Genomic DNA, 24,819 nt, shown 5'->3' on the forward strand with positions numbered 1-24,819 from the left:
ATTTTTTCTTTTATCTGTGCTTTTGGTTTCATAGTCATGAAATTGCTGCCAAATCAGTGTCATAAAGATTTTCCCCAATGTTCTCTTCTAAGAATTTTATAGTTTTAGCTCTTAAGTTTAGGCCTTTGATTCTTTTTGAAGTGTATAGTGTATTCTTTATGCATTGTGAGGTGAGGGTCTAAACTTCATTCTGTTCCAAGTAGATATCCAGTTTATCCAGCACCATTTGTTGAAAAGACTGTCTTTTCCCCATTGAATGATCTTGATGTTCTTGTCAAAAATCAATTGACCATATTTATGAGGGCTCATTTCTGGGCTTTCTGTTCTATTCCATTGGTCTATATGTCTCTCCTTATGCCAGTATTGTTTTAATTATTGTAGCTTTGTAGTAAGTTTCAAAGTTGGGAAGTGTGTCTTCCAACTTTATTCTTCATTTTCTAGATTGTGTTGACTATTCAGGGTCCCTTACAATTCCATATGAATATGAAGAATTGCTTTTCCATTTCTGCAAAAAAAGGTGTGGAACTTTTGATAGGTATTACATTAAATCTGTAGATTGCTTTGGGTGTGTTGACATTTTAACAATCTTAAGTCTTCTTATTCATGAGCATGGGATGTCTTTCCATTAATTTAGGTCTTTCATCTTTTTCAGCAATGTTTTATAGTTTTCAATGTACAAGTCTTTTATCTCCTTGGCTAGATTTATTCCTAAGTATTTAATTCTTTTAGATGCTATTGTAAATGGAATTTCTTTCTTAATTTTCTCTTAGGATTGTTGATTGCTGATGTATAGAAACATATGATTTTTCATATTGATCTTGCCCCCTGGAACATTGCTGAATTCATTTATTAGCTCTAGTAGCTTTCTTGTAGATTCTTTGGGATTTTCTATGTATAGGAGCGTACCATCTGCAGACAGAGATAGTTTTACCTCTTTCTTTCCAATTTGGATGCCTTTTATTATTTTTTTTCTTGTCTAATAGTTCTGGCTAGAACTTTCAGTACAGTGTTGAATAGCAGTAGTGAAAAGTAGACATCCTTGTCTTGCTCCTGGTCTTAGGGGGAAAGCTTTCAGTCTTTCACCACTGAATATGATGTTACCTGTGGGGTTTCCGTAAATGCCTTTCATCATGTTGAGGAATTTTCCCTCTATTCCTAGTTGCTTGAGAGTTTTTATCCTGGAAAGGTATTGAGTTTTGTTAAATGTCTGAGGCTTAGTTTTTATGACTATACTATACCTGTCATTATATCTGACCCAACTAATTTACAGGGCCATTATGAAGATTAAATTATTTTGTTTGTCTCTAAAGGCCCTTAGAAATTGAAAACTGCTGTCTAAATATAAGATGTCATTATTTTTTCAACTTTTTATCATAAAAAATTTCAAACACACACAAAAGGTAAGAGACTTATAAACACCTATACACTCATCACCTAGATTGACACATGTTAACATTTTGCCATATTTAGCTTATCTTTTTTTTCTGTGTGTGTGTGAACCATTTCAAGGTAAGCTTCAGACATCTTGATACTTCAGTTAGGTGTCTTATATTATATTGATATATATTAATATGTATATCAAATTGACATGTGTATATATATATTTCTTTTTTCTTTTCATGGAAAGAAGAAATAATAATAGACCAGTGATTAATTTTTTGGCTCAACTTTTTCATAGCCTGGAATTTCTTTTGTTAGTGTCAATTTTCTTCTCTATTTCAGTCATGACCTTTGAAGATTAATTATTCTTTTTTTTTTATTAAAAAAATTTTTTTCTAGGGTAGGTGGGGAGAGTAGGAGCTGTTGGGGAGGAAGTGACTTTTTTTTTTTTAAAGATTGGCACCTGAGCTAACATCTGTTGCCAGTCTTTTTCTTCTTCTTCTTCATCTCCTTAAAGACCCCCAGTACCTAGTTGTATATTCTAGCTGTAGGTCCTTCTGGTTGTGCTATATGGGATGCCGCCTCAGCATGGCCTGACAAGTGGGGCTGTGTCCGTGCCCACGATCCGGGCCAGCGAAACCCCAGGCCGCCAAAACAGAGTGCGTGAACTTAACCAGTTTGCCATGGGGCTGGCCCCAAAGATTAATTATTCTTAAATTTGAGACCTATCATTTTTTTCTCCTTTGTTATAACTATACAGAGGCTTCACTGGGCTCTATTTACTCTGCTAGAGTGTCGGGAGGAAGAGCACTATGTAGGCTCCCAAGTAGGGATGGGGCACATGCCATACATGGAGAATCAAGAGGGACAGAACAAGGAAATGCTGACTTGCTGACATGTTGGTCTGCGATGAAACTCACCTTGAGGTGTTCCTGTCTCCTGTGTTAGAGCATAGGGCCCGTTTGATAGACTGTGAGTGAGTCTTTTATGTAAAGCTGGATAAAAAGGACATTGAAAAGGTTATCAAGGGAAGCCAGTCTCTTGATAGTTTGATTGGTATTCTAGCAAGGCAGCAGTGGTAGAACAAACGCCTTGGAGCTATATGTCTTTAGCATTCATTTATTTTTGGGATCAACTCTACTTTCTAATTAAACACAAAAACAATCTAGAATAAAGAGCATGGATTTCTGGGTAGAGCATGATAGGAGTTAGTGCTCTGGGCCTCAGAATTGTCATTTTATTTGTTTAGTGGAAGCTATCTGACTTAAAGGTATGAGTGACCATTGTCGTTTCATTTAAATTAAGCTCAAGGCAAGACAGTGTAATAGCAAGTTCAGAGACATTTTTAAACTATATAGGCTTAAAATATTGCTGAAATATTAATAGATATTTTTTACTCAGTATCAGAACTCCAGAGAAATTAAAATGAGTTAAGTTCTTTGGCACGTTTGAAATTGGGATTGGTTTTCTCTGCTTATCCGAATCATGTGATTTTTCCATAATGAACATGAAATAACTATAGTTTTTAAAAGAAAGTTACTAAAACAAGAAATTGATGTTGATTTCACCTCTTAAATATTTATCAAAGGCTCAGTTTACAATAAAGAGGCAGATTATGTAAATCAGAATCTTAGGAATAAATTCTTGAATTTGAATTATTGATTAGCACTAATATGTTCTGTATACTTTGATTTGTTTCCTTTCATAGGTTGAGAACTTTGAAAGATGATTGTCTTCTCTAGCTCTTTCTCTAAAACTCAGTTTCTTCTCAAGTTATTTTTCTATCTACTTCTCTCTATCTATCTACTATTTATCTATCTACTTCTTCATCTTCGAGAAATATTTAAATTTGAGATTTAAAAGTCTCTCCAACTAGAGCATGGTCTCAGTTTATTTCTTTTTTTAAAAGATTTATAAAACAGCCCTTTCATATGCTTTATGATTTCTTGTTTTGCTTCTATGGCTTCTACCCCTTATAGTTTCTTCTTTTTCTCACTGTTTACTAAATAATGCTACTAAAAATATCCGCTGGACATATCCATTTCATTTCATCATTAGTTTTCTAATTCAAAGTTTAAATTCTCTTATTTATGTCTTCCTAACCAATATTTTGTTTTTTCTTGCTTCCTGTCCTCCTTAAATATACAGAATCCTTTTAAATTTAAATGTTTATTAAACTGAGCTTTTCTGGGCTTTTTTTTAGCGTAAGTGAAGGGAGGCAAAAATGAAGTTTTATCTCTTGATAGAAGCGTGGTTCTGTATAGAAGTGGGGTTGCTGTTAAGTCCTTTCCTTAATGTTTTGATTGCAGTTCCGTGTTTGCACAGAAAGGCGTGGACCAGATCTGTTTGTATCCATACAGTCAGGTTCTCAGTTGCAGTCTGTCAGGGGATTCCATCCCATCTTCTGTCAAGCTAAATCAGATTTTGATTGTTAAGAGTGAACACATTCTTTCTGCCTAGAATTTACTCTTAAGCATTTAAGCATCTTACTTCTTAAGCTAAGGCTACAAACTCTGAGATAGAGAAATAGAAAAAAGAGTCCATTTGAAACATCCCATTTGTTGATTTTTTGTTTTTTTGTTTTAATTCATTCACTTGCTTTGCAACACAGCATTTTAGGTGCTGACAGTATCAAAAGCCGAGCTTTCTAGTCTCTTAACACTCTGTAGAACTTTATTTCATGATCAAAAGGATGTTCTACACAACTCCCAGCACACATGTGCAGGCATACGTGTGCACACACACACACACACACACACAGGCAAACACAGTGTTTGTCTCTTTCTTTCTCCTTCCCTACCCCCCATGTGATTTTTCTGAGGAGGTAAGATTTCCACTGTAACCTACCACTCTTCACATTTAAATGAAATGGCAGATTGCGTGCCCATCTTGTTGTCAGGGTAAAGTGGAATTTTAAAATCAAGTGTTATTTATAACATGGAGTGAGATGTTTATAAATGGAGAAAAGTCTAAATGTTCATCTGTTGCCTCCTAAGTCAGGGTAGGTCTTTTTTTCTTTTTCCTGAGGAAGATTCACCCTGAGCTAACATCCGCTACCAGATTTCCTCTTTTTTGTATGTGAGCCACCACCACAGCATGGCCACTGAGAGACGAGTGGTGTAGGTCCACACCTGGGAACTGAACCCAGGCCACCGAAGTAGAGTGGGCCAAACTTAACCACTAGACCACTGGGGCTGGCCCCAGGGCTTGGTCTTATTGGATATTTCTAGTTAGGCTCAGAAGAAGATGGCCAGTGTTAGATAGTACACCCATTTTTCACTGTTTTAGCAATCCCCCCATTCCTGCTTTACATGTAGAAAAATTAAAATCCAGAAGAGAAGGGCTGGTATCACATTACAATAAAAGAATCACAGGATGGGGCCAGCCCGGTGGCGCAGCGGTTAAGTGCACACTATCTGCTTCGGTGACCTAGGGTTCGCCAGTTTGGATCCCAGGTGCGGACATGGCACCGCATGGCAAGTTATGCTGTGGCAGGCGTCCCACATGTAAAGGGGAGGAGGATGGGCAGGGATGTTAGCTCAGGGCCAGTCTTCCTCGGAAAAAAGAGGAGGGTTGGCAGATGTTACCTCATGGCTAATCTTCCTCAAAAAAAAAAAAAAAAGAATCACAGGAGTTATGTTGGCTGGCTTATTTATAGTTGCTACCCTCAACTTTAGAACTGCTGTATTGCATGTAGTAGAAGGTAAAATGACTTCTAGGGTCCAAATTCTTTTAAGTAAAGTTTCCCTGTGTCCTTTAGCATGTGTGCGTGCCATGCATGTGCATGCACGCACACACACACATACATACTCTTACACCTATGCCTTGCTCCCCCATGCAGACCCCAAGCCAGGATTCTCTGAGGAAATAGATTCTTGATGTTTCTTCATTAATTCAAGAATGTGGTATAAAGGTTACAAAATGAACACCGGCGAGCAGCTGCTTTGATGGTGAACCGCCGGTCCCTGGAGAGGCAGCGGTGGTCTCTCTCAGCCGCAGCAGTCTTAATGACTTCAAATACTTTGGTATTCATTTACATCCTCATTTAAATAGTCGGTAGCAAAATAATTACACTGAGGTGTTTGATGAGATGAAATTTGATCTCAGCAGATGGAGTAAGGCTTCCCCTTTCATCAGCAGGGAAACCAAGTGTCATTTAAATGAAAATCTTCCTGAAATCTCTTTATTCCTAAATTTGCTGCCAATATCCCTGAGGAAATGCTTCCATCAAAAAAGGCTTGGTGATATTGGGACAGGCTACCAATTTCAGAATTAATTGTCATCAGGTATAGCAAGAATTTTCCCCCACCACCATTTTTGTTAACACTTTCTGTGGCTTTCAAGTTTTGGCTTGAAATAATACACAAATGTGAGTTTGAACATGGAAGTTCTCCAGCCAATGTTTTGGCTCCAGTTCTGTGTGCTGGTAACAATATAGGAGAATGCCAACCAGCCCGACTCTGTTGGCCTTGAATACTCTGCAGTGTTAGAAGCGGGTCTGAAAGACAAGTAGCATGTTCCCTCATACTGCCTCCCAAGCTGGCATCTCATTGCGACGAGGCACTTGAGTCCCAAGTCAGCACGGAAGCTGGTGTGGGTGGAAAGAATGAAAGCAGTTTTATCCACTGTTTCCATGGAAGCAACATACGATCCTTAGCGCTTAGTGCAGAACTGAATTTCAAGGGAGGTGACTTTTTACAGGTACTTGCTGCTGAAAAATAATTTCCCTGCCAGAGTATACTGTGAGTGCATTAGCCTGTTCTTACTCTTTAATGTTTATTTTACATTAAACTTGCCAGGCAAGATCCTGAACTAACAGGTCTGGATTTCCCATGGAATTTTCCTGAGGCCATGTGTAATCTTTGTCCCGATAGTGGGAAGACCAGTAACCCTGACTGGAGCTAGAGCTTCTGCTACCCAGGGAGCATTTCAGGCTGTGGCTCCCATTGTGACCAAAAGAGCCATGTCATTTGCATCTGGCCATCTTACTGGCCACAGCAGGCTCAGTGGCAAGTCAAAAGGCGATTCAAGGGGCTGCATATTTCAGTGAAATGCTCTGTGGGGGCACTCTGGCTGCTCCATCATTTCTCTTACACTGTGGGCTGGAGGGCCAGCTGTATTCTCTGTGGTGAGTGGGAGGGAAAGCAAACCAGCTGCACACTCTGTGGCTAGCGGCCAATGGAAAGTATCCCAGCCTCCTGTGCATCTCACTGTGGCCGTCCTGTCTCAGCTGGAGCTCTTTTCCCTGAGGCCCATGATAACTGGGTTTCCTGATGCTCCTGTTAGCCCTTTGTTTTGGGAAAACTGGACTAGTCCAGGGAGATAGAGAGAAGACAAGAAAAAACAAACACAAATAAGAAAGCAAAATATGTTTATGATACATTCTTTTTAAAATAAAGGAAAACCATAAGTAAAAAATCAAGATTAAAGGAAATAGCACTTATGTGTAAGCTCAGAGAGGAATGATGTTTCATAGGACTAACAAAGAAACTACTCAGTGTAGCACACACATTTTTGTCCAGCAAAACTGTAAGCCATTCCTGTCGTACTCTTGGCAACTGATGAGGTTTCATGAAATGATTTTGGAAAAAGGGATGTGTCTTTGGATGGCCCCTTTTCTTTGTCTGGTTTCCTGGGACTGTCCTCAGCAGTCACCCTGAACACCACTTTTCAAATTGCCATGTTTCAATGCTTTCCTTTGGTGATTTGCCGGGACTGACGTGAGAGTAGAAGCATTTTTGAGACTGACTTCAGTGTGTTTTAGTAGTTCAACAATCATTTCTCAGGTATGTTTCCTTTGAATATACTTCTCCTATGTAGTAAAGATTACACAAACCTACCTCCTCATGGACTTTTTGGCTCCATTTTTGAAAGAAGCTAATGCTGTGGCTTTATGTTATCAGATACTTTTTTTGAATAGAAATATTTTAGTTTCAAGATATCACAGTGGTCTAATTGATAGTTGATCTTCTTTAGCCTAAACTACTCCATAGCTCCTCTCTTCTAATACAGACTTGCTCCTTGAGATCTCAGATTTCATTGTACTCCTACCTTCTTTGGGGACATGATTCATCATGATCTCTGTTGGTCAAGGTGGATCAAGGTGACTCAGACCAGCCCATCATCGGTTTTGGTCATTCAGTTGATCTTGGTATATTGAAGGCTCAGAAAGAGCTCAGAGGGTTGGTAGTGTTTACTAAGAGGGAGTAGGATAGTTGACACCCACTAGGTTGGTCTAAGAAATTACATTCCTATTTCTTTTCTAGATATTTAATGCTACAAGTGAGCTGTCTAACACTGCTGCCTATCAGTCTGTCCGCATTCTCTCTGTGTCTCTTGTTGAGGCAGAGCAGGAGCTGGAGGACCTTCCTGAGGTTGACTTGCAATGGTCTAAGCCTACCGCAGGTAAGTGATTGCTAGAGCATGCGCCATCTCTTAGACTGGGCTAGCACCCTATGGAATCTGTAATCCTGAATTTTGTTCTGATCTATTTATTATTATTCAACCATCCTTTCATTCATTTATTGACTCTCCACCCCATTCCTGTTGGTGGCCAATTCATATGTTTCTTCCCAAGAGTCTAACAGTGAATCTTGCCCTTTGCTATGAGCAGATGACTCTTCCTTCACCTTCACTGAACACTCTGAGGCTATTCAGCATGAGCTCTGCCAGCATCTCTCTTCAACACCTCAATGCTCTATTCTCCTCTTCGCTATCTTCCTTTGGTTCTGTGTCTGAACACAACTGACTGGTGTCTTTTCAGGGCCACCTTTGATTTTGTCTCGTACCTCCTTCAGGGTCTTCTTTTATCCCTCAGGCTCTGTTCTTTTACCCCCTGTCCATTCGGCAAGAAACCTTTATTTCATGCCCACTCTGTGCTAGGCCCCAAGGATATAGTTGTGAGCAAGACAGACTCTCAGAGCTTTTCTTTTATTCTAACAAAACAAAGCAAAACTAAATATAACAAACACCCTCCTCACCTCTCCCCTTTGCTTTGTTAAACTTTTCTAGAACATCTTTGGTTTTCATCCTTTTCATTGTCTTTCCATGTATTCACTCTGACCCTTTGTAATCTGGCTTCTGCTTCTACCTCAACAACTTGTTCCCCTCAAGGGTGTTACTATTCTTCTAATTATACACTCTGGACACTTCTGTAGCATTTGACACTGCTGACCACCGCTTTGAGAAACCACATATTCCTCTTAGCTTGCATGGTGCTTCCTTTCCCTGGGTCTCTTCCTCTGTCTTCTTCCTCCCTGTTTCTTCGCTTTCTTCAATCTCTTCCTCCAAAAGTAGTCCCTTGTGCTCTTCCTAGTCCTTTTTCTCTTGTCTGTATGTGCTTTGTCTTGGTAACCTCAATTGCTCCTATATTTTCAAGTATTAATTCATTCAGCAAATTTGAGTGCTGACTGTGTGTTAGGTACTGTTCTCTGTGCAGGGAGTGTAGCAGTGAATACAACAGGCAAGACCGTCTAATCTTATGGAGCTTATATCCTAGTGCGTGGGATACGGAAATGAATAATAAAACTAGTAAATTATATATGAAGTGTTTGATAGTATTTAGTATCACACTATCTGAACTCTCCCTGTAACAACTTAGGAATTGAATAGATTCGGGTAAATTTTTGGATGAATCTTTTGGTCCATGACCTCCTCCTACATGTTATCCAGAACACAAGAATCAATTAGATTTGGATAATTTATTATACCTTGCTGTCAGCTCCCTTTCACTCTCTGCACTCAGAGACTGAATAAATCTTTGAATATTAAGGGATAGGTTAGATGGTGATGCATGCTGATGAGACAAAAATAAATCAATGAAATATACCAGGGAAGGGGGCAGTACAGACCAGTGGGGCTGGGATGGGGTTGTGGTTCCCCGTTGAGAGTGGCTGTGGTACTCCCAACTGAAAAAGGTGACATTTCAGTAATAACCTGAAGGAGGTGAGGCAATGCAGATGTCTGGGGAAGAGCATAGGAGACCAAGTCCCTGTCACATTTCAGATCTCGCCTGCCTCTTCGACTGTTGTCACGTCTCTTTGACTGCAGCTGGGAAGGTTCTCTGAGTTTAAGGACTCATGTAATTGGATTGGATCCATCTGGATAATCAGGACATTCTCCCTGTCTCAAGGTCCTTAACCCTAATCACATCTATAAAGGCCCTTTAGCCACAGAAGGTCATATTCACAGGTTCTGGGCATTGGGTGTGGATATCTTTGGAGGTACTTTTGCTTACCACACATTCTCACTCTCAAGCATTTTCAAGTGGCTTTCTGTTTTCTTGACTCTAAGATGTGACTCTAACCTCCCCTCCTGTCTTATCTCCTAATATTCTCCTTTTATAATCTGTGCTCCAGTCAAATACTTTCAAAATTTTCCTATTCTTTGTGCCTTTTTATGTATTGTTTCATCTGCCTAGAATGCCAGCTCTGCTTGTTAAACTCCTGTCTACCCTTCAACGCTTCCCTACCTTTCTCCCCTTCCCTCTTATGTACCTTTCCCCCTGTCTACATGTCAACGAATCCACCTTGATACTGGCTACCCACAGGCACCCTCACCAGTCAACAGACGTTTACTGACTCTCTGGTAGGTACTAGACACTGGGGATACTGAAGTAAATAAGATGAAGTTCCTGCCTTCAAGGACCTAATAGTTTGATGGGGAAAGGGAAACACTATGCACAGAGTGTTATGGAGCACAGGGGAGGAGGTCAGGCTTTGTTAGGCTTTTTATGACCTGCTTTTCATTTGATATTCTTCCTTTTTGCTGTTAAAACCCCTTAACACTTGTTTGTACCTCTTAAGGCTCTTAACCATGTTTTTTTCTTTTATTTTGTTCAGCTGAATATTTGTTGTATTCTGTAGAATATAAGACCTATGCGGAGAGGTTCCCTGTCTCTCCATATTTCTTTAATTACTGTATCTCAACCATCTAGAAGTGCCTGGCGCCTAGTAGTTGCTCAGTCAATTGTAATTGTGTTGAATTCTCATTATTACACTATCAGCTTTTTGGGCACTGGGCCTATATTGAGTTTGAATCTTTTATAGTGCCAAGCGAGTGACTTATACATAGTAGTTCTTTAATAAATACTGGGTTGAATTGATCCCGTCAGTTCTATGTGTGTGCATGTTCCCTTGTTCATCAGCTTTTTTCTGACATGGAAATTGCCCGTTCTGGTCTGTGTTGGTTACTGGGCTGTATGGACACATGAGCTAGACTATACTGAACATGTAAACACTGGTTTTGGTTTCTGTTGCTTTCCTTTTTGGCCAAACTTCCTGTGACTTACTTGTCCATGTTTTCATTACCATAGCTATAAAATTGGGTATAAAACTACCCAGAAAAAATATACATTTCTTCTCAACATGCTCCCTGCTTGCTTATTCCCCTCCACAGAGCTAAGTGGGGATGAATGATGAGGTGAGAGGAGAGGTGTAGATGATAGTAGTATAGAGGCCCAATGGCCTTTCCGCCCCTCACCTGTTAAAGAGGAATATTGATATTCCTAGGTTCTCAGGAACCTGTAAGTGATGGGGTAGCATGCAGTGGGGGGAAGCCGTCTTGCCTGGCCAGAGGGCTTTGGCTCTCTGCTAATGAGACAATTGCCTCTCAATCTTATCCTACTTTTTGAAAGTCTTAGAAAAGAATACAAGGAATGACCCATACCCATTCTTCTCACCTAGACTCATCTAGTAGCTACAGTTTGTATCCATATACTTTTTCCCTGACTCTTTCTTTAACTATTTCTGTGAACAGAAAACTTGGGCCATGGAAGTTTCCAGTACATGTCAGCAGTGTGCTGGCTCTTTGGGCGTTACCTGTATGACACTCTGCAGTATCCCATTGGGCTGCTTGCCTCCTCGTGGGGTGGGACACCCATTGAAGCCTGGTCATCTGGAAGGTCACTGAAAGCCTGTGGGGTCCCTAGGTAAGGGTAAGAAAGCATCCTCAGTCTGGGAGAAAGCTTCCCAGGAAATTATGGAAGAGAGAAGGATCACGGTCTCCTCTGGGGAGTCAAGTGTGTGTTGAATGTCCAAGTATGTACTGAATGTATGTAACTTATTCCATGCACAGAAGTCACCATTGCAATCCTCAGAGAATATGTCAAGAAGCAATTATGATTCCTTTCCTCAATAAGTAATAGCTAATACTTACTGAAAGCTTTCTGTATGCCACATATTGCTGTCAGAACTGTATATATATTAATTCACTTAATACAACAACCTCTTGAAGTGTAGAACCTATGAATATTCTATGGATAAAGATACCAATTCTGGGAGAGGTTTAGTAACTTGCTCATGGACACGACTTGTGAGTGACAAAGGCTGGCTTCAATGTCTGTGTTCTTAACTACTGTGCTATATAAGAATAAATAGTCTAATAGGAAGAAAAAATGTACCTGTAATCAAAGAAATATCTTAGTCTACTGATTATGAAAGCACACTTAGGAAAAGCTAGACCAGGAAGAATATTTGGGGTGGGAGAGAAAGGGCTAGTTACTAAAATCCTGGTATTAGTATTAACATAGAGATTAACAGTCTGTGACCTGCTTTCACAGACATTGTCTCATCAATTCTGGGAAGGCCTCTGGGAGGAGGATGGACTTGGGCTTTTGAATAGTGTGGTAAAGGCTTGTCTGTGGGGGAGTGAAGACATTCAACTTGGGAACAGAAAGAATGGCCTCTGGAAGAATAGGAGGGATCTAAAGCTGGGCCTCCCAGATCTCTGGGGACATGGAAGGGACAATACCAAGGGTGTAGGGAAGTGGGCATTCTCTTACATGACTGCCACGAGTATAAATTCATATATAAGTATTTCACAGAGAAATTTAGGAACATGTTTAGAGCATTACAAAAATGTGCCTTTTGACCCAGCAATTTCCTTTCTGGGAATTTATCTTAAGGAAATAATTAAGCCTGTATGAAATGATTTAGCTGTAAGGAAGATAATCTTGGCATTGCTTATATAAAAGCAAAAAGCTTAAAACAATCTAAGTGTCTATCCATTGAGCACTAGTTAAATACATTTATTGCCTCTATGAGAGACTCATAATGAAACACTCTTCCTCTTTGGTTTTGATGACCTTATCTGCAAACTGGGATGGCCCACTTTGAACTCACAGAAAGCTGACTGATACACTTATCCTGGGAAGAACCTGGAGGTGAAATTTGGAGACTGTTCACTTGTTTTCATGTGAAACAGAGAGGTTCAATTTAATTCTCTATTGCTTATCTCAGAAGTTTGACCCAAATGAAAGGTGGATACACTCCCAGCTTAGGGATCATCATGTGATCGATCACTAGCTCTCTCCTGACACTATGCATCTTACTGATTTCAGGTTCACTGCATCTGATTTTGTAGCCGGTCCCAGTCAGCACTCTGTTCTCTGGAATGCCATGATCCATCCGCTACATAATATGACTCTGAAAGGGGTGATATGGTATCAGGGTGAGTGTTCCATTTACTATTTCTCCATTGTATCAGTTAGCTTTTCCTGTATAACAAACCACCCCAGAACTTAGTGACTTAAAACAGTAATAATTTTATTTAGCTCTGTTCTGGGGGTCGGCAGGTAGTTTTTCTGTCTGGGCTGCTTTGGCTAATTTCTGCTGGGATCTCTTATGTGTCTGTGGCCACCTGGCAGGTTGTTTGGTGGCTGGATGACTCACCATGGCCTCTCCCTCATGTCTGTTGACTGGGAGCTGTCCATGTGCTGGAGTACCATGGTTCTCATGTGGCCTCTCATCCTTTAGCAAGCTAGCTCAGACTTATTTATCATTTACATAGCAGTTTCTGGATTCAAGTGTATCAAAGGAGAGCAAACTGCAAAGCTGAAGTGCTTTTCAAGCCTCTGCTTGCATCATGTTTACTGATGCCCCTTTGGCCGGAGCAGCTCACAAGTCCAGTCCAAAGATCCTGCAGGAAGGCCCACTTCCTAAGGGCAGATAGAAGTTGGGGAGTAACGTGTGGCTGTTTCTGCATCTACCCCAAACTCCTCTCACAATTTGGACTGTTTTTAGGGGAGTCCAATATAAATATTAACAGAGACTTGTACAACTGCACATTCCCTGCGCTCATTGAAGACTGGCGCCAAACCTTCCACCGTGGCTCCCAGGGGCAGACAGAGCGTTTCTTCCCATTTGGATTTGTTCAGGTATGTGTTGAGAGGAAGAGGGTTTTTGGGCACTGAGGTGCGGATGTGCTGTCTAGATCTCTTTCCTGGAATCCATGTTCCTTTTTATGTCCTCGTAGCCTGCTGGTCAAGACCTGAATGTAAGACAATTCATCTCAGTTCATTGGTGGGACAATTAACTCTTTAGAAAAAGTTAATTAGTAACTAATATTTCTTCTTATTAAAAAAGCATTACATGTTCATTAAAGAAATATTAAAAATATAAGCAAAAAAAGAAGCTAAAAACATTTATAATTCCACAATCCAGACATAACCAGACCTTTTCTGCGCATGTATTTTTAAAATAGGATCCATACCACAATACTGTATCTTATCTTGCTTTTTCTCATAATTTCATATTCTGAACAATTTTCATGACAATAAATATTAATCTTTAGCACAATTTATAATGATTGTAGAGTGTTCAGAAATGTGGCTGTATTGTAATTTATTTAACTAGTCCTCATTAGATGGGCACTTAGGTTGCTTTAAACATTTTGCTTTTTTAAGCAATGGCATGTTTTTTTTTTTGTAGCTAAATCATTACATATGTGCTTAGTTATTTCCATAAGATAAATGAAATTGCTGGATTAAATTGAACACTTTTTAAGGCATTGAACATGTCCACAAATTTCTCTGTAGAAATTTATAAATTTGTATAAAATGATTCTCTTAGCACCTGTGTGTGAGAATGTCCACTTCCCCACACCCTCCCAACTTGGTGTTATCCCTGCCACTCCTTAGAATGAACCTTGCTTTCGCACTCCTAGCCCATCTCACATGCTCTTTGTCTGGGGTAGTCTTTCTGTCTCATACTTTCCCAGCTAACTTTTCATCTTCCTTTAGGTCTCAGTCTGCATATCAGTCAGAAAGCCTTCTGTGACTATCCAAAGTCTGGGTTAGACACCCTCTCTCTCCAGATGGGTGATTCTTAGCACCCTCTGCTTCCCCTTTTTACCTGCATGGAGGTTGCACACATGGCTGTATTTCCCTGGATCACATTTATATCCCCAGTACCTAATTGGTCGACACTTACTAAACATGGCCTAACATACAAATGAAAAAATAGATCAAGAGAAACCATACTTTTAATTAGCAGTAACTAGTCAGTTTCTGCTTTCAGCCTTGCCTAAAAGGAATAAACGTATTTAACCAAATTCATAATTGCCTTGCCTTACCTGTTCATATGACCCCTCCAAGACCTAGACTTTTTAGCAGAGTGGTAGTTCTGACTTTTCTCGAACATAGGAAATTAAACAAGTAAGGTATTATAAAAACAAGGCTCAAGTCAACATAATAATGGAATGGGCTTTAATGTTTGAATTGGACATACATACTTCCAGACAGCTGCCTCTGCACGTCCCACGCATAACCTTCTTCTCACCATCCTCCCTATCTCCTCTACCTTGTCCTATTTCACTATACCTTTTTTTGGATGAAGACTTTTATAGACCTTCTTTCCACTTATAATTACTTTACAATCATTTTCTTCCTTCTTTCTTACATTTGTTTTGACTTTGAAAAAAGATTTTTTTGCTCATTATTTTCAAAATAGCAACTCTTGGCACCAGTTCTGAACTACTCTTGGTGGAAGCTACATTTGGACTTTTGAGGTACATTTTTTTTTATCTCTTAGCCTGTGTACATGGTGATTTGAATGTGACTTCAGCCACTTCAAACCTAAAGTGTGTGTTGAATGCTTATTAGATGCCATGAACTGTGTGAAGGGCTGACAGTGTAGCATGAGTCAGAGGCCTGGTCCTTGCACTTATGTTTATGTCTTTCAGTTTATTAGTTCTTTAGCCTTTGGGCTCTAACTTTGTCAATGAAAATATGCTGGTTACTTGTGGAAAACTGGGAGTATAAATGTACATCTTCAAAGGGAAGTATCAGCTATGAGAATGTAATGGATCAGGCATGGATCCTGGAGCTAGTCTGCCTGGATTCAAATCCCAGCTCTGACACTTCTTTAGGTATATGATTTTGAACAAGATATCAAACCTCTTTATTATTTTAAGTATTAAATGAGTTAATCCATGTAAAGTGTGGCACATGCCAGATAATAATGTTTATTATTATTAATGAGAGAAGTCAGAAAATCTGGCGGGACAGTTGGTCTGTAAGGAAAGGTGAATTGGCTTTATAGAAGTGCTGGGTCTGAAATGATGGTTGTGGTAATTAGAGCATAGTTAGAGATGTGGGACTGAGCTCAGTGGAGAGACCAGGACTAGAGACATGTATCCGAGAGTGATTAGTAGAGAGGTGTCCTGCAGCATGAGGGGGAAAGAAGAGCATGTGGCTAGGGACTGAAGTCCTAGGCGTATCTTTTTTAAAGGGGTTAGGAGGAACAGTGGAACAGACTGCAAACTATGTGTGTTTGTAAAATCCTCTAAATTTGGCCGCTTTTACATTTTTTGCCTAATATATGCCTTCATTAGCAACAGTATTTCTACCAAACACTGTGGGAGACCGCACAGTGCCCTACTAATATCTCAGATTAGGAAAAACACAGGAATTTCTTTTGGTTGTGGAGTATGCTGGTGTCCCCATGTGGCCAGTATGTAGTAGTGCAATCAGTGAAATAAGTGGAGAATTGCTGCAGGAATTTTCAGCAAACTGCCATTTTGAGAAAACTTCCTTGGTTTGAGTGGCTATTATTAGCATTCCTTCCTGTTGTGCTTGAAGCTGGAACTTACTCTAGACTCTTTCTGGTAACTTTGTTGCTACGATCCTTATTATGCCACTGGCTGATGAACATGGTTCCACTTTCATTCTTCTGGGTGTAGTGTGGGAAGAAGATCACTGGATCTTTCTAGTCCTGTTTTGTAGTTTTCTTGAGATTCCATTGTGAAGTGTCAGCACCTTTTATCATTTCATACATTAAAACCGATTTACTTAAGAGATTTTAATAAGAGAATTGGAAGTGTCCTCTTAGTTCCATCTCATATCCTTTGTTCCTTATCCTTTCTGCTACTATTGCGACTTCTCCAGTGTTTTCCTGATGATTTTCTAGTCTTTCTGGAACAACTCAAGAAGCAGAAAACTTCTTCTATCCAAAGCTTCACTTGGCCACATTTGGAGGGATGATCTCAGGTCTTTCCTGGGCTATGAGAGTAATAAGACTAGAAGGAACAGTCTATTGAGAATGCAGCTCCTCTGATGCAGAAATTCTGAAATGGAGTTCAAAGACAATGTGGTTGCTTGCCCAGGCTGTTTCCCAGTTTGCGACTTGACTTACTTTAAGATCATAGTTTGTAAAAGAGAGGTAATAGGTTGATGCCTCTCATTGGCTGGAACTAGGGCTAAGAATAGGTGCTATCTAAGTCAGAGAAGAGGGTGATATAGACATCGAAGAAGTAAGGAAGGAAGAACTAGTGGGACCACGTGCATTGTAGTAATATTAAGTGTTTTTAATATTACTATGTCATATCAGAAGGCTCCAGTGTTTCCTCCATATGACTGAGGTCAACAAGGCCATACATGGTCCCCCTGCCTCCATTACCCCTCTGACCTCATCTCCTAATTTTCTTTGCCTTGCTTACCCCATTTCAGCCACACTGTCTGCCTTACTTTCTTTAAGCGCACTGGGCATATTCCTGCCCTAGGGCCTGCCGTTTTCTTTTCCTTCTGCCTGGAAAATTCTTTCCCCAGTATATTAGTTTTCTATTGCTACATAACAAGTTACTGCATATTTAGCAGCTTCAAACAATACCACACACATTTTTTACCTCACAGTTTCTATGGGTGAGGAGTCTGGGCATGCATGGCTTAGCTCAGTCCTCGGCTCAGGGCTGTGGTCAAGGTGTTGGACAGAGCTGGGGTCTCATCTGAGGCTTGGGGTTTTCTCCAAGGTCATGTGGCTGTTGGCAGAATTTATTTCTTTGAAGCTGTAGAACTCATGGCACTAACTTCTTGAAGGCCAGCGGGTGAGAGGCCTCTGACTTCTACGCCCTCTTTTAAAGGACTTACCTGACTGGATCAGGCTCAGTATCATACTCTTCCTTTTGGTTACCTTGAAGTCAACTGATAAAGGATCTTACTTACATCTGCAAAACCAAGCACATAATTCAGATGTTATAGATTTTGAGTGTTGGATGTTATCCTTTCTCTTGTGTCCCATATCCAGTGGCTTGCCTGGTTCTGTCAGTTTGTTTTTTAGATTATCTTATTTCTAACTATCCTATTCCCACTACAAAACTTCTAGGTTAGACCTTTCTCTTTTGTGTCTAGAATATTATAGTAGCTTCTTAACTAATCAATCTCTCTGCTTTCAGTCTTTTTTCTTCACAGAACTATTTACATGATCACTAGATTAATCTTTTGAAATAGTCCTTTAGTCATGTCAGTAATTTCAGTGGCTCTCTAATTTTTAAATTGAGGTGAAATTCACATAATGTAAAATTAGCCATTTTATTATTAGTCAATTCAGTGGCATTTAGTACATTCACAGTGGTTCCCTATTGTTTATAGAATAAAGTATAAACTCTATCAAACACTTGCCTCACTGTTTTTCCACCTTTGTCTTTCCTATGTAAATCCTCTAGTCCAGCTAGATTGGTCTCTCCAAGCTGCCTTTCTGCTTCCCATCTTTCCATCTTACGAGGTTCTAACATGTGAACTATGAGCATCCTATTTGTAGTGACTTCTCATATTTTCTGTGCCCATCCAAATTTTTTTACATATTCTAAGGCCATGTTTTCTTATTATAATAAACTTTGTATCTTCTAAACTTAGTGCACTTGCTGTCTGTGCCACCAGTAAAGCATGAAATCCATACTATTTTATACTGTATTTATTAACATTTCTTATGTGCCAGTCTGTCCCCTCAACAAATTGTGAAGTACTTGTACCAGTTAGCTACTGCTGTGTAACAAACCACCTCAAAACTCCATGACTTAAAATAATATTTATTTTTATAGCTCACATGTCTGGGTAGCTGGGTTGGTTGACCTTGGCTGAGCTCCACTGGGCTCTTCCAAATCTCTGTGGGTCAGCTGGGGGGCTGTGTTCTGGTCCAGGCTTGGCTGGAGTAGATTAGATGAGGCAGCTCTGTTCCACAGCTCTCATTTTTCTTCAGAGAGTAGTGGGCTAGCCCAGGCATGTTGTTCTCGTGGTGATGGCAGAAATGCAAAAGAGCAAGTGAAATCACACAAGGTGTCTAGAGACCTAGGCTAGGAATTGACTGTGACTTCTGTTTCAGTCTGTTGACCAAAGCAAACCACATAGCGGAACTCAGAATCAAGTGGTGGGGAAATATACTCTTTCTCTTAGTGGGAGAAACAAGCAAGGCTATATGGCTGGAAGTTGGGGATATAGGAAGGTGTGAAGAATTGGGGTCTTTGATGCAATTTACCACGAGCTCAAGGGCAGATTCCTCTCTGCTTCCTTACAGTACCTGGCCCTGTGTTGTATACAGATGTATCAGCTACCTATGGCTTTGTATCAAACTCAGTGGCTTAATACAGCAGCCATTTTATTTGCTTATGATTCCATGGGTTGGCCAGGCAGGGCTTAACTGGGATGGCTTATCTCTGCTCAATGTGATATCAGCTGGGCTTGCTCATGTGGCTACAATTTGAAATTGGACATTGGCACCTCTGTCTCCTCATGATCTTCCAATTTCTAAGGCCCCTCTCTCCACATAATTTCTCCAGCAGGGTAGCTGGTTTTTTTTTGTGTGTGTGGCCATCTCAGGCTTCCAAGAGAAAGAAATCATAAGGCAAGGGCTTTTGAGGCAAAGACTCAGAAGCTGCACAGCATCACTTCTGCTGCATTCTGTTGGTCAGAGAACATCCCAGGCTTAGCCCAGATTCAATGGGAGAAGAAGTAGACTCTACCTCTTGATGATAGGCATCGCAAGGTTACTTTGTGCCATGTGGGATGAGAGGGATTCAGCCACAACAGTAAGAAGCTTAGTGAATACTTGTTGAATGAACATTTAAACGAATGAAGCAGAAGCAGGGTCTGCTTGTGAAAAGGACTCCAGTGTAGGATTCTGACACAATAAAATTCTGATATAACAATCTCTTTACTTTGCAGTTATCTTCTTATTGGTCTGCTGCAACCTCAGATGATGAATTTCCTGAGATCCGTTGGCATCAAACAGCAGACTTTGGCTATGTTCCCAACCTAAGGATGCCCAACACTTTCATGGCTGTAGCTATGGATCTCGGTGATTGGAACTCATCTTTTGGCAGGTATGGTTGCTTCTTGTACTTTGCTTGAACAATATTTGTTCTTTGTAGGCTTCACTCTGATGTTCACTTGTGAGGGAACGGAGAGTAGGTGGTCTAAGGATTGGACCTTAGAAGCATTATCTATCAAGCATTCATGCTGGGATGTGCTGCAGTAACAAAAAACACCTCTTAACATTTCAGTGCCTTCATGCAACAAAAATTTATTTCTTGTTCATACTACATGTCCAAAGAAGGTCAACAGAGAGGCTCTGCTCATCATAGCCATTCACAGATCCAGAGTGACAGAGGCTCCACGGTCTGTGCTTCTGTGGTGACCTTAAAGTCTCACACTAGCAGTTAAAGGCTTCCACCTGGAAGCAACGTGAGACACTTCTGCTCACGTTGCATTAGCTGAAGCAAGTCATATGGCCATGCCCACCTTCAGCAAGAGCAGCAAATGGAATTCTCCCATGGACTCAGGGGAGGAGTAATGGAATATTTGTGAATAGCCCTGACGACTACCACATATTAGCTATAGGATATGAGGGGATTTCAAATGTGAAATGGAGCCCAACACATAGTGTCTGGATTATAGTAGGATCTTGAATAAACAAATATTTCTTTATTTTTGAATGAATGAATATTTATTGAAGGAACGAATAACAGCTGGAGGGGACCAAATAATGAGCTGCTGACTTGAATGAAACACAGGGCTTTTAGAGGTTGGAATAGTCTTATGAGTTAGCTCTCCTAGGTAGGTAGAATGCCTTACCTTCTCCCTCCCTCCCTCCCTCCCTCCGTATGTTCCTTCCATCCAAGTCATCTTTTTCTCACGGTTTCCAACCCATAGAAGGCCCAGAGCTCCATCTATGGTTGCCATTCACTATTTCTCTTTAGCCCCAATCATTGGCTATTAGGGTCAGTCAACTTTATTTTCATCTTCTTAAAGCGTGCTTTATATAATATTTCCTTTTTTTAAAAAATATGGTTATTATTGAGCTCAAACCCAAAGTTCTCTACTTGTTTTTTGTCTTGTAGCATCCACCCTCGAGATAAACAGACTGTGGCATATAGGCTGCATTTGGGGGCCCGTGCTGTGGCTTATGGTGAGAAGAATTTGATCTTTCAAGGACCACTGCCTGAGAAGATCGAGCTCTTGACTGACAAGGGGCTGCTCAACCTCACATATTCTCAGCAAATCCACGTGCAGAGGCAGGACAAGATATTTGAGGTGAGAAGAAGAGCAGAAACAATAGCGGTTCATCCTGTGTTGGGAGTCAGATTTTCTCCACACTGAGACCCATCTTTTTAATTATAACTTTACTGTGGGGGAGGTCTTGGATGGTGGAGTCTGAGTTTATCTTAGAGGGGCAAATAAGCACCTATTCATTCATTCACTTAGAGGCAATTTTGATAGACAGGACAGTCAAAATGAGTCCATATTGAAATGATACTCCTTTTAGATTTTCCCTTCCAGAACAACCATCTTGGCTCTGGGAACGGCCTGCAGCTTTATTTGTAGGTTACCTATTGAAAGGATCCTTGTTGTAGAACATTTCCCTCATCCTTGGATGTCTCTTTGGTCACGCTATCCTAAATTCTGATATTCTTTTGAGTTTAATGTTTCCTTTCAGTGGCTTAATCTTGGTGATTTGTCACTTAGTGTGAATTAATGTAATGAAACTACTTTCTTCTAAAACCTAGCAAGGATCATGCTACAGTGGAACTGGGCTATTGATTAGAGGTTATAGGAGTCTCTGTAGTTGGGGGTGAGGGGACAGAGGCATTCCTAGATGGAACATTTAAATGAGTGTCTTTGGGAATCATAAGGCCATGAGTGTGTGTGGGGGGGTTTGTACGAAAAGAGGGCATTGGAGGAGGTGAAAGATTACGAAAGGCAAACTTTAGTTACACAGGAGTTCTTCTAGGGCTGCTCCTCCTCTGGAATCCTGACTATAGTATCCACTTGCCTCAGGTGCTTGGTCAGTGCTTACTCTACTTGGCTTCTTTAGACACTGGGTTTTAGATGAATTCTAGCTCCCAAGAAGTCTCTGTATTCTGAGTTTTCCTCTTCAGTCAGTTGCTGGCAGTCTTCCCATCATCTGGACTGGGAATCATAGTTGGGGTCAAGACAGAATTTAACCCTTGAGTCCTGGATAATTTATGTTCCCCTCCCTGAATTGCTTTCTGAATTGAGAAAGGCTTATTACCTAAAGTTCCTCTGTGCTCCTTCTTCATTCCTCAGCTCCTTTGGGAGTGCCAAAGAGTAGTGGCAGCTCCTAGATTGCTTCCTCGCACAGTCCCTGCCTGCTTTGCTGCTTGGTGGGAGTGGTCATAGCAGGAATGTTCAGGGAGGCCTTCTCTCTATGCTTTGTGTGGTTATGCTTCCTTGTCTTCCTCAGTAATTTAATGTTTTATTTATTGATTTGTTATTTATTTTATCACATGAACATTTATCAACCTGTGGCTGTGCTGACCTTTGATTGCTGTAGGAAATGGGTGGCTCCTCTTCCCGCTTCTAGTCTGGCTGAAAGAGCAGTTCCCAGTCTCTTGGAATATCCTACTAACACACCTAACTGTTTCTGTTTCTCTTATTAGATCTCATGTTGCAGGGACCAGCGATGCAAGTGGCTTCCAGCTCCTATGAACACTTTCTCCACCCAGACCCTGGACCTGAATATCAGTTCTTGTCATGACACTGTGGTTGCTGTTCGCTATGCCTGGGCCACATGGCCCTGTGAATATAAACAGTGTCCCCTATACCACCCCACCAGTACCTTGCCAGCTCCTCCCTTCATTGCTTTCATTACAAACCAGACTCCTGGATATCACAGCAAGGTCATGAAATAATTTAGCTGCAATATGATCATATCTTAGATGGAAGTGTGGATCCTTTAGATTTTGGCATTTAGGAGTTTAAATGATGACAACTATTGCTTTTAAAGGAAATTAATACAAGGTCTCATTGGACAGCCCCAGCTAGCACATGGCTGTTTCTGTATTCTGAGATGATCCAGGGCTCCTAGGCAAATGAAATGATTACTTTCTCCCCCGGTTGGTCTAGGTGTCTGTATTGGACTAATTCCAAACTACAAATTGAACCTCATTGTCATTCACTTCCTTCATTATTGGGAGTGCAGTGTCTAACACTTTTGTCCCCTTACATTCAGAGTTGTGGAAACTCAGGATTGGCAGAGATTTCAAGGCCATGTAGGCCAGGTAGTATTTATATGTACTTTACAAAATTTGACAAGTGGTTATTGAATTTCTGTATAAAGTTTCCATTCTAAACTTCCCAAGTTTTTCCTTATGTTGAACTGAAATCTTTCTTCCACTATCCAACCATCTATCAGATAACTGAAGATAGCCCAATTTGTGTTCTAAGCCCCAAACAATTCTGTTCCTTCAATCTAAATAATGAAAATGTGAATGTTGAAAACCAACAAACCAGGACCCTGTGCAGGCATTTGGGGGAGGTGCTGAGGGATTGCTTTAAGGAACAAAGAGAAAGGGTGAGGTGGTGGGAGCCCAGGATGGCCCTCAGGCTGCCCGGAGCAGGAGTAGGGGAATCACAAGCTTTGAAAAATAGGAGAGTGGAGGTCACTGAGAGGCAAACAGGTCGTTAGAGTTAAATATGAATCTCAGGCTCTTTAAAGGTAAGAGGTTTAACTATAAAAAGGATGATCCAGATGGAAGAAAAAAGTCAGGCTGAAAGTAAAGCTACATGATAAGCGTTTAGAAAAATAATCCAGGTGGGGCAAATATGAAAGAGGGCTTATGTGTGTACTCTGAGGAATCATAATGCTGTTGATTGGTTGATTAAAAACAGCTAATGGCACTTGATAATTGCGGTTATCTACTAAAAGTTGGAAATAAAAGTATAATCATTAGTGGCATGTATACATTTATATCCAGTCAAAACTGGGTTAGGAACGGGCTTGTAAATTGTCCTTTGAAGCATGAGAAAGGAGTAAGACTGTTACCTATGAGTAGCTTCGATTCCCTTAATGTGAAAAATGAGAACTAAAGCAGTAAGCATCTCTCCCCACACCTGTCCCCCAAGTCATCCTGGTGTAGCTCTGAACATCAGGAATAGCTTTGTCAGTGTCAGGATTTTATTTTAGTAAAAACCCAAAACAACTATGTAGCCTGCAAGGAACTTTGGTTCCCCTGAGGACTTCCTAGTACCATTAACTCCTAACAGCCATATACATCTGGCCTAATGGGAACCATGAATGTAGTAACAGACTCCTGAGAAAAAGTAAATCTATCCAGCCACCCCTCCCCACCCCCAATACACATACACTCAGGGGTTCTTCTAGTTTGGAAGCAGCTGGAGATAGCTCAGCTCAGGTTCCTTTCACCCCCAACAACCTAGTGCACAGAGTGTAAAAAGTTAGGCTTAGGTAGTGGATATATTAATGGAGGCATGTGAATTTATTTTTAATGGTTGAATAATTTAAAGCATTCTGTGATAATTCAGTTTATTTCTCAAATTAAAATAACTTTTTACGGTTTGAAAAATGAAAGTTATATCATTGTAGAACATTTGGATGCTAGGAAAAAGCCTAAGTAAAACTCACCCCAAAATTCATAATTTGGAGAGAAACACAATATTTTGGTCAACGGTCACTTGATTTGTTTGGGTTGTATTTTACATATTGCATGGTATATTATCTTGTAATTTGTGTTTCTGACTTATTCTAGCAAAATAATTTTACTATGTAAATTGAATATAGATTTAGTGTTTCAGTTTGTGGGAGCCCCAGGCTTTATTTAACCAGTTTCCCATTAGTAGACATACAGGTTTTTTCTAATTTTTCCTCTATTAAACTAATACCATGATAACTGTTACCTGCAAACATCATACCACTCTTATTTCCTTAGGGTAATTAATGTCGAATGACATGTTTAAGGATAAATATGTTTAAAATTTTGATTACCTACAGCTTAACCCTCCCAAAGTGTTCAACAGTTTACATTCCCACCAAGGGAATTTTTTCCCCTCATTCTCATTGACGTTGGATGTCAAATTTAAAAAAATCTTTTACAATCCAGTAGATGAAAAGATATTTTAGGTATATGACGGCA

General features: G+C 40.3%; 1 protein-coding gene across 1 annotated transcript in view; it reads left to right on the plus strand.

The window, feature by feature from the left end:
* The window catches only part of SIAE (sialic acid acetylesterase), a 36,705-nt gene extending 13,632 nt beyond the window's left edge, over nt 1-23,073 (plus strand). Inside the window, exons 4-10 of the mRNA XM_014848537.3 lie at nt 7,647-7,785; nt 11,137-11,308; nt 12,719-12,828; nt 13,401-13,534; nt 19,592-19,749; nt 20,767-20,959; nt 22,327-23,073. Of these exons, the coding sequence (XP_014704023.1) occupies nt 7,647-7,785; nt 11,137-11,308; nt 12,719-12,828; nt 13,401-13,534; nt 19,592-19,749; nt 20,767-20,959; nt 22,327-22,578 (1,158 nt within the window). The 3' untranslated portion in view covers nt 22,579-23,073. The remainder of the gene's footprint in view (nt 1-7,646; nt 7,786-11,136; nt 11,309-12,718; nt 12,829-13,400; nt 13,535-19,591; nt 19,750-20,766; nt 20,960-22,326) is intronic.
* Nucleotides 23,074-24,819: the final 1,746 nt, after the last annotated feature.

Source organism: Equus asinus, chromosome 20, assembly GCF_041296235.1.
Source record: "Equus asinus isolate D_3611 breed Donkey chromosome 20, EquAss-T2T_v2, whole genome shotgun sequence".
Taxonomy (NCBI): domain Eukaryota; kingdom Metazoa; phylum Chordata; class Mammalia; order Perissodactyla; family Equidae; genus Equus; species Equus asinus.